We start from the raw sequence: 14,147 nt of genomic DNA, 5'->3' as shown, positions 1-14,147 counted from the left end.
ATAACATCCGGACGAATCGACCACTTGTGAGACAGGAAGGACCTGCTGAGGTGATCTGCCAGAGTGTTCTGGACTCCTGGGAGAAAAGACGCTACCAAATCGATAGAGTGGGCTATGCAAAAGTCCCAGAGGCAGATGGCTTCTTGACAAAGGAAGGAGGAGCGTGCTCCGACCTGCTTGTTTATGTAAAACATGGCCGTTGTGTTGTCCTTGTAGATGGTCCTGAAACACCTGGCATGCTAGATGGACTGCTCTCAGCTCCCTCACACTGAAGTGCAAGGCCAGCTCTTGGGGCGACCAGAGGCCTTGAGTGTGAAGGTTCCCAAGGTGGGCACCCCAACCCAGAGATGACGCGTCTGTGGTTAGGGCCACTGAGGGTTGCGGTGGATGGAATGGCATCCCTGCGCAGACCAGAGAGGGGTCTAACCATCAAGTGAGGGAGTCGAGAACCTTCCTGGGGATAGTGAGCACCGAATCCACACTGTCTCTGTGTGGACGGTATATTGAAGCAAGCCAGGTTTGGAAGGGACGAAGACGTAGCCTCGCATACTTGGTCATGAAGGTGCAGGAGGCCATGTGACCTACTAGGCTGAGGCAGGTGCGGACTGACGTTGTCGGAAAGGATTGAAGACTTCGGATTATTGAAGCCACTGTTTGAAAACGCGACTGGGGGAGGCAGGCTCTGGCCAGATTGGAGTCCAGAACAGCTCCAATGAAGTCTATTCTCTGCATGGGTGTCAGAGCAGACTTTTCTGTGTTGATCATGAGGCCTAGGCTCCTGAAGAGGTCTCTAATGATGCACAGGAGCTGCGATACTTATGACTGGGAAGTCCCTCGAATGAGCCAATCGTCGAGATATGGGTAGACGTGTACTTGATGCCGCCGGAGAGAGGCGGCTACTACAGCCATGAATTTGGTGAAGACTCTTGGAGCTGTAGAAAGGCCAAAGGGAAGTACCGTGAACTGAAAGTGTTGGTGGTTGACCACAAAATGGAGGTACCGTCTGTGTGGTGGATAAATGGTGATGTGGAAATACGAGTCCTTCATATCGAAGGCAGCATACCAGTCCCCCGGATCCAGGGATGGGATGATGGGTCCCCAGGGATACCATGCGGAACTTCAGTTTTATCATGAATTTGTTGAGTTCTCGAAGGTCTAGGATCAGTCGTAGACCTCCCTTTGCCTTGGGGATTAAGTAGTAGTGGGAATAGAAACCCTTGCCCCTCGTGTCTTTTGGCACCTCCTCTATGGCTCCCAGTTTTAGGAGCGCCTGGACCTCTTGTAAGAGGAATTGCTCGTGAGAGGGGTCCCTGAAGAGGGATGGATGGGGGGGGGGGCCTGAAACAACTGGAGGTGGTATCCTGCTTCCACCGTGCGGAGGACCCAACAATCTGAGGTTAGCTGGGATCAGGCAGGGAGGAAATGGGAGAGGCGGTTCAAAAAGGAGGGAGAAGGATCCGGTAGGGTATCTGGTGGGCTGTCCTCGGGTGTCCTATCAAAAGTTTTGCTTGGGCCCTGTTGGTGGTTTAGGAGGCACTTGACTTTGAGTTCCTTGAGGGCCAGACTGACTCCGCCGATTCCCCCTGCCACGCCTTCTGGTAGTGTCCTGACGTGGCCTAGTCTGGTTGTAAGGGCGGTGTGGCTGGGGCCGGAAGGACCTTCGTTGGGTCACTGGCGCATGCATACCCAGAGAGCGCATTATGACACGATTGTCCTTCAGATTTTGCAACCTGGGGTCGGTTTTGTCTGAGAAAAGGCCCTGGCCCTCGAAGGGTAAATCCTGAATGGTCTGCTGCAATTCAGGGGGAAGGCCTGAAGCCTGGAGCCAGGAGATACGCCTCATTGTCACTCCGGATGCCAGAGTTCTGGCAGCCGAGTCCGCTGCATCCAGAGAGGCCTGGAGGGAGGTTCTTGCTACCTTTTTACCTTCTTCAAGTAGGGCCGTAAACTCTGGACGGGACTCCTGGGGAAGAAGCTCCATAAACTTCCCCACAGACACCCACGTATTAAAGTTATACTGACTTAGGAGGGCTTGTTGGTTTGCCACTCTAAGTTGGAGGCCCCCAGCTGAGTATATTTTGCGGCCTAGGAGGTCCATGTGTCTAGCCTCCTTCGCCTTAGGAGCTGATGCTTGCTGGCCATGATGCTCCCATTCGTTCACCGATTGGACAACTAGAGAGCAGGGAGGTGGGTGAGTGTAGAGGTATTCGTACTCCGTTGAGGGGACCATATATTTCCTCTCTACTCCCCTAGCTGTAGGTGGAATTGAAGCTGGGGATTGCCAAATGATGTCCGCATTAGCTTGTATAGTGCGGATGAACGGAACCACTCTAGTAGGTGCATCGGCCGATAAGATGTCCACGACCGGTTTCTTTATTTCAGTGACCTCCTCCATCTGCAAGTTCATATTCTGAGCCACCCGCCTCAAGAGGTCTTGATGGGCCCCGAGATAAATTGGTGGAGGGCCTGAGGAGGATGTTCCTGCTACCGCCTCATCAGGTGAGAAGGAGAGGCCCGGGACCAATGGGTCCTGAGGTGGGTCATGTACTTGAGGGGCGTCATCTGCACCAGGTGGAACCTCGGTGACTGCAGATGGAATTGGAGCCTTGTCCGTGCCCGTAGGGGAAGGGCGGCTCACTGTTGCCTCTGGTACCCGGTGTTCTGACAGGGCCGACCGTTGAGCCACTGATGGGGCACCTTGGGCCTGGTGGTATGCCCATGGTGTCCAGAAGGACCAGTGATGAGGCTCTTGTTTGTGGCTTTGTCTCTCCGGATATTGGCTGGGGATGTCAGAGTCACGCTCCTGATGGTAGGATGCACTACCAGCCTGAGACGATACCGATGTGTGTCTTGAAGGCCACGGTGGTGCCGAGAGACCCTGGGAGGGCACCACTGTTCTTGACGCTCAACCCCGGGGCTGTACCGGGGAGCGGTACCGGGAGCTATTGCGGTACCGCGAGCAAGACCGGGACCTTCTACCATACCGGAGCCAGGAGGTCGACCGAGATCTCGAGTCTCTTCGTCTGGAGCGACTGCGGGATACACGGTACCGAGATCGGTGCAGAGAGCCAGATCAGTACCAGGAGTATCTGGCCGGTGAACAAGATGTTGAATATCACCGCGAGTGCGACCGGTACCGTGATGGAGAGCGGTGCCGTTACTGCGAGCGGCGCCGGGAGCGGGAACGATGTGATCGAGAGCGTCTGCAAGACCGTGATCTGGAATGACGTCTCTCTGGTGGACCGTCGGAAGGAGGCCTTACCATGGCCGGCATGCTGATGGATTGCACAACCCGCACTGGCGGTGCCGGGGGTTGAGGAGGTATCGGCTCCATCATAGCAATGAGCTCCCTTGCCGTAGAGAAGGTCTCCGGCATAGAAGGGAGAGCAAGCTCAACCACAGCAAGAGCCGGGGAGCTGTCCGGCACCGGACTCAATGGCCCTTGTGGGACCAGAATCGACAGTGCCGCGCTAAGTGGAGCTGCAATCTGCAGTGCTCGTGTCGACGGTGTCGCAGCGGATGACGGTGCCCGATGAACCGTCTTAGACGAGTGCTCCTTCTGCGAGGCTGGAGTCAGAACTCTATGTCATTTCCCAGTCGGGGAAAGGGAGCGGTGCCGAGGAGTCAGTGCCGGTAGAGGTCGGTGCCAGGACTCCTTCTTGGTACCGGAGTGATCTGGTGCCGAAGGGGCGCTCCTTACCGAGGTAGTCTGTTGGGCGCTCGGTACCGGTGTTGCAGGACTAAGTGCCGACTCCATGAGGAGCTGCTTCAATCGAAAGTCCCGCTCCTTCTTCATCCTTGGTTTAAATGACTTGCAAATACGGCACTTGTCAGGAAGGTGGGATTCCCCTAGGCACTTGAGGCAGGAGTCGTGGGGATCCCCTACTGGGATCGGCTTCTGGCACGCTGAGCACGGTTTGAATCCTGGTGCCTTGGGCATGGGCCCGCACCGGGGTGGAGGAAAGGGACTAATCCCTGATCCCCCTTTCAACTAACTATGAATATAAGTACTAACACTAACTATAACTACACGAACTCGAACGATAAACATAGTAAAGAGCAAAGAACTACGAGAAGCTAGGGATGTGGAGATCAGCAAAGCCGCGCTCCACAGTTCCAACGACCGTCACGGGCAGTAAGAAGGAACTGAAGGGCCGTTTGGTCGGCAGGGGTATATATCCGGCGCTATGGTGGCGCCACTCCAGAGGGCGACCCAGCCGACCCATCGAATGTTGCTAGGGTAAAAATCTTCCGACGAACATGCATGCGGCGCGCGCACACCTAATTGGAATTGATATGAGCAAGCACTCGAAGAAGAAATGTTATTTCCTATTACAGTCAGTGGGGATGCCTCTCCATGCTGATATTCCCATTGCAAGCACTGTTGTAAGGAAGGGAGTGTCTCACATTGCTTAGCCATAACCAACCCCGGATGACTAAGGAATAGTATTAGAAGGTTTTGAAAGGAGTGTGTCATGACAGACATAGCCTCAGTGGTAGTGTCAGTGGTGGAGAGATCAAGATTTACCAATAATATTAACATTATTATTATTTGATGAAAAATGGCAAAATGAAATAGTATCTGAGTAGGTCTCTTCTCAGACTGGACTATTACTTTCTGTTATGTAAACAATATACAAGTGTGCTTACATTCTGTACATATGCATGCACACTAACAAGCACGATCACAATGGACCTGTCACCAGTTATTTTAGCTGAAATCTTACTTTTAGTGTCCAGGCCTCCTCTGTAGCCTGTCCAACCCTTCAGTGTAATTGTGTCACCCAAAAGATTCAATAATCTTTGAAAGCTGTCACTTCCGGTTTCTACAAGTGGAGGAAAGCAGTGTTAGGCATGAAACAGTTCATCGGTATGGCAGATGCAACTGCACATTAACAACAATACAGAACACAGGGCCTACTCCCCAGCTTATATTCAGGCAAGAACTGCTTCTTCATGTGAGTGTCCCTTTTCTATATTAATTCTCTAAATATCTGCATGGGTATATTAGAAATTTAATACATGAAACAGGAATGTGTGAGCTGACCCACTGGCTCAACAGTAGAGGAACATACCACCATGTGGGGAACCAGAATTTCACAATTGAGTTCAATTTGCCTCATATCACCCAAGTCTGGGAGCTCTCTGAAAATAGCACTGTCAACCTTGAGGAACAGGTAGAAAAAGGGATCACCATGTGTTTAGTAAACAGTGACCTCGTGCTAATTCTGATGGCACAGGGACAGTCATCATGATGCAAGGCCTCAAGAAAGGGAAAATAAAATGGGAAATAAGTGGTACTTCCTCCAATCCCTTAAAAAAAAATGGATGTTTTTATTTCAAATATATTAAACAATACCTGAAAACAGCACCAACACACCAGAAGCTATCCAGAGCTTTAATCATACAAAACTCAATTTTTTTTCAAGTGTAATTTTAAAGTATACAAAGCCCTCATTAAGAAAAAAGTCAAAACCCAAAAGTCTGGGTTTTTTTATTATTGTTAGCCAGGTGAAAATAAAAATTCACACAAACACAACTATTCAAAGAAATTATATTTAATGTGTAAGAAATCAAAAGCATTGTAGCAGGGTGGACCCCTGCTCCTGCCCTGAAGGGATAAAAACAGCCCTGGGAGGGGGCTGTGGCTGGAGAAAGCAGCTTTTAGTCTGGTCTGACTGGGGGAAGTGGCTGCAGCTGGGGCCATGCCCCGAACAGGCCCAGCTGGCCCCTATAAGAAGCTGTGAGCCAGAGGCCCAAGAAGTCTCTCTTTTTGTGGAGAGAGAGGGGCTGGGCTGCAGGGACCTGAGCAGAGTACCTGAGTGAAGCAGGGCTGGGGACAGGCTGGGCAGCTCTAGCCTGGAAAGCCCCAGGCTGCGGACTAGCAGAAGGCCAACGGGTACTAGGGGTTGCAGAGGGCAGCCCAGGGGTAGGCCAAGGCAGCAGGTCCAAACCCTCCTTGCCAGTGATGAGTAGGCTGATACTGCAGTCTGCCCCAGAGTGTGGGGCTAGACAATGACTAGCAGTAGCCTTATACTGAGGCAAGGTGGGAATAATGGGTGGGGGGTTCCCTGGGGAGGGGAGACCCTAGGACTGAGGGGATTACTGCTAGGGAGCAGCACCCCAGGTAAAAGGACACCGGGTCCAGGGAGGAACATGGGGGCCAGAGGACAGGTGGATCACCAGCCTGCAGAGGGCGCTCTAGAGCTGAATTGAGCTAATTCCCAGAAGTCACCAGCAGGAGGCGCCGGAGGGGTGAGTCCGGCACATCTACAAGCATTCTTTTGGGTATACAACAATCTCAAACTCGGGGGAAAAAAACCCCAACAATGGATACAGCCTCTTTCCAGTTGCCCAAAAGGTATTTTTCAAATATTTTTAGAATTATTGTAAAGAAAACTGGAGTTCTTGGAGATGTCCTTGCATACTCCTATTTATGGAATATTGCACCACCCTATGGTGCCTTGCATAAGAACCCTTTGAACCTACCCTTCTAGCAGCGTAGCTACGGCACTTCTGCACCTCTGCCCCTCTTCTCAGCACACCCAACATACTGAAGTTGAGGCTATAATTGGGGTAGAGGACCCTCCCAGTTGCTTCCTCCACAAAGCCAGAGACATCACAACCAGGATTCTGACAGAGAGGGGAAGAAGGGGGAGAAGTGTGAATATGCACAGACATCTCAAAGAACTCCAGTTAAAGGTAAATAACCTTCATTTCGTCTTTCAGTGGCTTTGCATATTCCCACTTATGGGATAGATTGATAAAGAGTACTGAGATAAACATGGAGGTAGGAACATAGTCTTAATTGAATAAAACTGAAGCATGCTTGGTAAAGGTGTGAACCGAAGTCTGGGTTGTAGCTTTGTAGACCTCAACATCTGACACCTGCCTCAAACAAGCGAAAGAAGCAACCACAGCTCTAATGTAATGTGGTCAGATTGAACAGACTGTTTAATACACCAGGAAATAGTCTGAGAAGAAACCATATGCCCTATATTATTCTTGACATACATAACGAACAGTCTAGACATTTTACAAAAACTCTTAGTCCTGTCCAAATAATATGCAAGAGCCCTTTGGGCATCCAGCTGATGGAGGACAGATTCCCCTTTATTAGAATGTAATTTAGGGGTGAAAAATACCCACTACCTTAAGCAAGAACCAAGGACCAGGTATAAGAATTACCTTGTCTCTATTAAAGGAAGTAAAAAGGTGAATCAGCCTTGACTCCAGTCACCTCACTCACTCCCCTGGCTGATGTAATGGAAATAAAGACGACAGTTTTGAAAGGCAAATAATAAAATGAACACTCTGCCAAAGGCTTAAATGGAGGTTTTATCTACATAGTCAAAACCAAATTATGGTCCCCAAAAGGGGCAGGATCTCTCACAGGAGGATACAAGTTTTATAAACTTTCCATGAGCTTCTTTATCGGAAACATGAGCAGTGATCTACCACCAACCAACGTATGATCCATGGAAATGGCTGCCAAATGAACTTTTAACAATTAATTAGACAATATTTGATTTTTTTTAAATACATTAAGTATTCCAGAACACAAGCGATGGAAGATTGTAGGGGAATCAGACTTCCCATGAATCCATCCCTGAAATCTGGACCACTTCAGATGGTGGTAGTTTCTACTGGACTGTTTTTTAAAACTAACTAGTACGCCCTGCACAGATGACCAACATAACTGCTCAAGAATAGACAGAGTCAAATCCCAGTCACTCAAGCCATCAGGTACAGGGACTGCAGGTGCAGATAAAAGATCCTCCTCCTGGGACAGAGGAAGATGCATGAATGAGATCAGCAAACCACTGTTGACGTTGCCACGTCAGGGCAACGAGTATCACCCATGCCCTGTCCTGATGTATCTTCCTTATTGCCTTCTGTATCAAGGGAAAGGCAAACATCACACTCTTCCCCGCAGTGCAGAAGGAAAGCATCTAACAGGGACTGACTGTCTCGGCCCATTCTGGAATAGAAACAGTGGCATTTCCTGTTGGGTCGTGTCATGAGCAAGTCCACAACTGGCTGACCCCACCTCGAAAATACAGTCTGAACTAGCTTATCCTTTAAGGACCACTGGTGCATCTGAGAGCCATCTCTGCTCAGGTGATCTGCAACTACATTGTTCTCAACTGCCAGATGTAGTGCCATGGGATGAATGTCATGGCAGATACACAATCCCATAACTTTGTCACCTCCACACACAAGGGGGTGGAATAAGTTCTCCCATTTGTCAATATAGTATATTACCAATGTACTGTCTGTTATTACGTCCACAGCCTTCCCTTGCAGAATACAGAGGAATGATTTGAGAGTCAAAACCCAGTTCCAGTATGCTGATGTGCAATGCTCTCTCCTGGGATGACCAGAGCCCTCAAACTGTCAAGTAATTCAGGTGTGCCCTGTTTGACCACCAGTCTGGACATACTATAAGGTGGTGAGGCATGATGATCATAATTGAAAGCCTGCCTGACGTGGGCTGGGGACCCAGGACATCCAGTACTGAATGGGTCTCACTGTCAGCTGTGCAGAATGCATAGATAGTGACTGCCATAAAACCCGTAAGAAACCTTGCCCCTCTGTATAGGACAACTTCAAATATTTAATTAACTCTGTCTAATTCTTAGAAACCTGTGGTCTGGCAGAAAAACTCTCCCTTCTACAGAGTTTAATATGGCCCCTTTAAAGGGAATCCTTTGAGCAGGACAGAAAGAATCCTAGGTCTGAGAGAAGTTTGGTTCTGGGGGCTATGTGGCTCATCGGGTCCTCATGCACAGTTGCCTTTAGCAGCTAATTATCCAAGAAAGGGTAAATGAAAATATCCTCATTCCTTAAATGAGACACTACAGCAGAAAGACATTTTGTACGTACTCTGGGTGCCAAGGAAAAGCTAAATGGGAGCACCTTGTACTGGAAATGGTGCCCAGCCATCACGAATCAGAAATACTTTAGATGATTTTGACATTTTGTGATATGAAAATGCTAAACTAATTCTTAGAAGAGAAGACTCTGCCTCTGAGGACATCAGAGCGTTTCACATCCACCCAGGCATGCGGTTAGGCAGAATGGAGGTGGGAAGGCACTTTGCCACCTTTGTAGCCTCACACTCAGTATGTGGGGTATGCTGAGGAACGGGGTGGGCCACAGGAGCCCTCTAGCTACACTGCTAGAAAAAAGGGTTCTACCAAAAGATGCCACAATATTTCATAAGTGGGAATATACAGAGTTACTTAAAGTGCATTTGCAACATCACACCGGTGTCAAAACAGCAACTGTGAGAAGCTGACTTTTTAATCCTTTTATGCATAAATGTAAAAATAATGCAATATTTTACTCTAACACAAAGGCCAGCTCAGACCCTGATACTGGATTAACTCTGCAAGTCCTGCACACAGAAAAGACCCATCACTAGCATAGCACTAATAGCCATCTCTCTTTCTCATAGTCAATATATAGGGTCAATATGCAGTCCTGTTGTTTTTCCGTTCGGGCAGCCAAAAGCGTTCAATTATCAGATGAAAAGCTGACTTACCATTGCTGAACATTTCATCGTCTGTAAGTTGACCATCTTTGGCATAAAGAACTCCAAACTTAAAATTTACGCAGCCCTGAGAAATAAAAACAGGGATATAGTGTGTTAATCAGGAAAGGTCAACAAATGTACTTTTCTTATAATTTTTCCACTAAGAATTTGTATACAAGTCCTACTTATGGAAATATATAGCCCATATCCTTGTGTTACACAAATAACACATTTATATTTTTCTCCACTAATTTATCTTTGGGTCATATGATGAAATTCTATTTATGTACTTAAATGTATTCACAATGGAACTTACAGACAGACAATCTTCAGCTTTGCATGCTCTACAGTGCCTCACATTACAGACCTTGTTACAAGAAATGACTGGTTTCTCAGTTATTACAAATAAAGGGGAACTTATTCTAAATGCAAAGCTAATATTCGCTGAATGGGTTTTGTGAATTCAAAATGATCTTTTTACACTTACCTCTTGCTCTTCAAGAACCAGTAAATCCTGTTAAAAAAAAAAAAAGAGCCTGGTTAGCACTTTGACAAACAAAGATCTAACCATCTTTTTTCCAATCCTTTAAAAATCAAAGTTGTTTTCCTTTTCAAGGGACACTTCAATACACTTCAAGCCACATTTTTTGGCAATGTCACAGAACTGTAATCTGCACTATCATGTCCTGCCACTGCAACTGAGCAACAACTAGTAAAATTTATTTCTGTAAATAGTGTGTTCCACAACACAAGAGGGAAAAAACCAATCTCTTCCTTACCTTTTGTATCTCAGGGTGAAGAATTTCCCTAGGGCTTTTTTCAAATTTGTCAAGATTCATGGCACTGAAATGCAATTAAAATAATAGATTTTGTAAGAGAGAGAGGATATTTTTCAATATTAGCCATTTAGTGATACACACCTGCACATAAAGAACTAACTGAATAGCCATTTTATCATCTATGTTTGCATTCTAATGATCTCTTTGCCCTGTGACACTGACTACTGCATGGGAATTTAGAGAAAGAAATGAGTAAGATATTGCATTGCCAGCAAGTTAAACCTTATTTTGTTTGCAAATAAAGCTCTGGGCTAAGGAACATCATAGTTATCCTTTTAATATGACACAATAGTGAATTTTGTTTTGTAAATTTTCCTATGCTTCCTAAAAAGTACCATAAGGGAAGTGAAAACCAAAACAAACTGGTGTATTATTAAGCTTGACATAAAACTACAACCTAAATATGCACAAGCGACACAGGAAAATAGAAAAATAGTCAACTGTATACAGAAGAAACATGATAAAACTTTTGTAGATGCAGAAAAATACAAAATATGACTTATTAAACAGAAAAAAATAACCTTATCTATAGTTCTGACTGTATGTAATTTTATCCACTATCTCTTTCCTAGTCTTGTTTTACCCAACAGTTCAGGATTTCATGAAGTGGGAATTGAAGAATTCTTCAACAAAAAAACTTCAAAAACAAACAAACAAGAAACTGCAGAACTGGAATTAATTTGCAAATTGGACACCATCAACTTATGCCTGAATAAAGACTGGGAGTGGACGGGTCACTACAAAAAGAAATTCTCTCTCTCGACATTTACCCCTTCTTGTTAACTGTTGAGAACAGGCTACTTCCACCTTAATTGAATTGGCCTTGTTAGCACTGACCCCTCACTTGGTAAAGCAACTTCCATCTTTTCATGTGCTATAATATATATTCTACTTACTGTATTTTTCACTCCATGCATCTGATGAAGTGGGTTTTAGGCCACGAAAGCTTATGCCCAAATAAATTTGTTAGTCTCTAAGGTGCCACAAGGACTCCTCATTGTTTTTGCTGACACAGACTAACACAGCTACCACTCTGAAATCATATACCAGTGATATTCTAAATGTTAACACTGTTAGCTATTGCACTTCATGGATGAGAGGACAAAAGACTAGATGGAGGGCGCGGAGGTGGTAAGATGAGTAAGACCTTTAACAACACCTGGTGAGTGAGTGGGGAGCGCATTTGATTTCTTTTCCTGAAAGGGGAGGGGGGTCAGCTTTCAAAAGTCTGGGAAACAGTGCAGAAGAGAATCCACAATATCTCACATGAAAAAGCAGAGAAGGAGAGAATCAGCTAAGGACTCCAATCTGTTTAGGAATCTTTGTTTCTTTCTTGGTTGCCTTTACCCCCTCAGCCACATTCTACTCAGATCTCTCCACCCAACTTCGTGAGGCTTCAGCTGGTCTGTCCATAAGCAACCCCAAGGTCACTTCCTCTCAAGCACCAATTAGTTAGTTCCAGTTAGTGCCAAATTTCTAAGTTAAAGCTATTTCCACACACACACACTGCCCCACCCCCCAAAGGTGCTTAGAATTGTATTTCTCCATTGCCACAGAGGTTTCACAAGGCTATTACTTGGCATTCTATAGCACCTGGACTGGAGGCACCTTCATATATGTGCTTTCCCTAAGAACTGTATTCTTTGTTTCACTGTTTTCTACAGCCATAATGGAAAAGAAAATATGAACAGAAATAAAGCTTCTGAATGACAGAAAAGGAAAATAGGGCACAGACAAATACATTTAATGATAACTCATTGTGAATATTTACCTTAAAATAGATTTCACTGATAATGTTTTTGTGGGACTGTAAGGGAGGCATATTTTCTGAGTACCCTATAAAGGAAAAATACTAGAAGAGGTTACATCAAATGCTGAAATTTCTACGTAACTAAGTATGAATCTTAGTAAAAACAAGCAAACTAAAAACCAGGATCCCATGCTCAATGTTATATTTAAATATATTTGCTAATTACCTGAAAAGGGGAGGAAGAGAGTGATGTGACAAAACATGTAGAGAATGCAACATTATTTAGGCTAATCTAGAGTATAATGGAATGTGAGGAACTGCAGGGGGAATTAACAATGTTAAGTCATCTAACAGCATGAGGATTGATGAAATTAAAATGTAGACAATTGCAAGACAGTGCTCACTGAGAGGAACACTTGAACTGTACATACACATAAATGGATTCTAAGATATCTATAACTACTTAGGAAAAATTGTCACTGTATCACTATGGACTGCTAAATTGAATCTTCTCAATGTACACTGGTAGTCAAAAAAGGCAAAACAAAATATTAAAAGCTTTATTATAATTATAATACCATAATATAAATTGATAACATGCCATTCATCTGGAATACTGTATTCAGTTTTGGCAACTCATCTCAGAATTAATGAAGTGTTGCAGATAAGGACAATGAAAATGATTAGAAGCATGGATAGATTTCCACAGGAGGAGAGGCTAAAAAAATTAAGGCTATTTAAGTTTAGAGAGCCCGTATAAGAAGTAATGTCTTACAAGTATAAAAATATTAAATTGTACAGAGAAAGTAAGTCAAGTGCTCCTCTTTACAGTCTCATAATACAAGAATAAAGGGACAGCCAACAAAAATTAAGTCCAGTAAATAAACAAATAGAAGAAAATATTTTTACAAAATGTATTATTCAACTTTGGAACTCAGTGCTACAGGATACTGCAGCAATAATCGCAGGGTTAAATAAAATATTATATATTTAGGTGGATTATAAAAATAGTTATATTAGCTAGAATAAAAGTTCATAAGGTATATAAATCCTCATGGATCAGGATTTAATCTAATCACTAACTGTCTTGGGTTAGGAAAAAAGTAATAGCATGCCTATAGGTGAAGTTAACTACCCATTATGGAAGATCTGCTTTTACAGATCCAGACTAACACGGCTACCCCTCTGATACTTTACCCATTATGGAGACTCTGAAACCTTCCCATAAAGCATCTGATATTAGCCCCTGTGAGAGATAAGCTACCTGAGTACCTGAACACAAGGATGGCTTAAGTAAGCCATAGGCACTACAGCCCTGTGTCTGGGACCCCTGCTCCCAGAGACAAGCGATTACAGCAGAATCTGAGCTCGCATTTTAAAAAGTTTCTAGTCCCCATGGTTGGGAAGAAAAACAAACATGAACTGACTGACACAGTAACATCTCCTGAAGTTTGCACAGAGCCTGAGACAATAGCTCTGAGACATTTGAACTACCTCATTCATCTCAATGGGATATTAATCCAAGACCTACTGCTCTGGGGAACTCCATCAACATCCAACCATCAGAAGACTAAGCATAGCAGGAGAGAAAAAATGCAATAGTCACCAGCCCATCCACCTAATCATATGCACCCTAAGTGCTGGGAAGTGCTGAGGATGGTTTGTCCTTGCTACCACCCTTGCCATGTTGCTGCTTATACCTCTCTGAGATGGGAAGGGACAGCTGCTGTTGCCACGCTAGGTGGGGAATGAGGTCACAATGCAGAGGCAGTGTTCTGGGAGATGTTTGATTGTTAATTTCAGGATCCATCTACTGAAATTCCTATAAAACAGTTGTACGATAGAGTAGGAGACTGGTCTTCCGCTATATTTTGTCAATAGATCTGGTATCTTCAAATCTCTGGGAACTGTTTCTGGAAGTGCTAGAGGGGACTGAAACTGTACACTGTTCTGCAGATCTGGGGATGGCCAACAAGGGCCTCTTGAACACGGCAGCATCTGCCAGTAAGCTACAACCAAA

General features: G+C 45.2%; 1 protein-coding gene across 1 annotated transcript in view; it reads right to left on the bottom strand.

The window, feature by feature from the left end:
* GARNL3 (GTPase activating Rap/RanGAP domain like 3) overlaps positions 1–14,147 on the bottom strand; it is a 164,101-nt gene that overhangs the window by 105,306 nt on the left and 44,648 nt on the right. The window contains 5 exon segments of the mRNA XM_075060474.1: positions 4,728–4,826; positions 9,548–9,623; positions 10,026–10,052; positions 10,318–10,381; positions 12,149–12,213. Coding sequence (XP_074916575.1) covers positions 4,728–4,826; positions 9,548–9,623; positions 10,026–10,052; positions 10,318–10,381; positions 12,149–12,213 — 331 coding nt within the window.

The sequence above is a fragment of the Chelonoidis abingdonii genome, chromosome 24 (assembly GCF_003597395.2).
Source record: "Chelonoidis abingdonii isolate Lonesome George chromosome 24, CheloAbing_2.0, whole genome shotgun sequence".
Taxonomy (NCBI): domain Eukaryota; kingdom Metazoa; phylum Chordata; order Testudines; family Testudinidae; genus Chelonoidis; species Chelonoidis abingdonii.
This window is presented reverse-complemented; position numbering and strand designations above follow the sequence as displayed.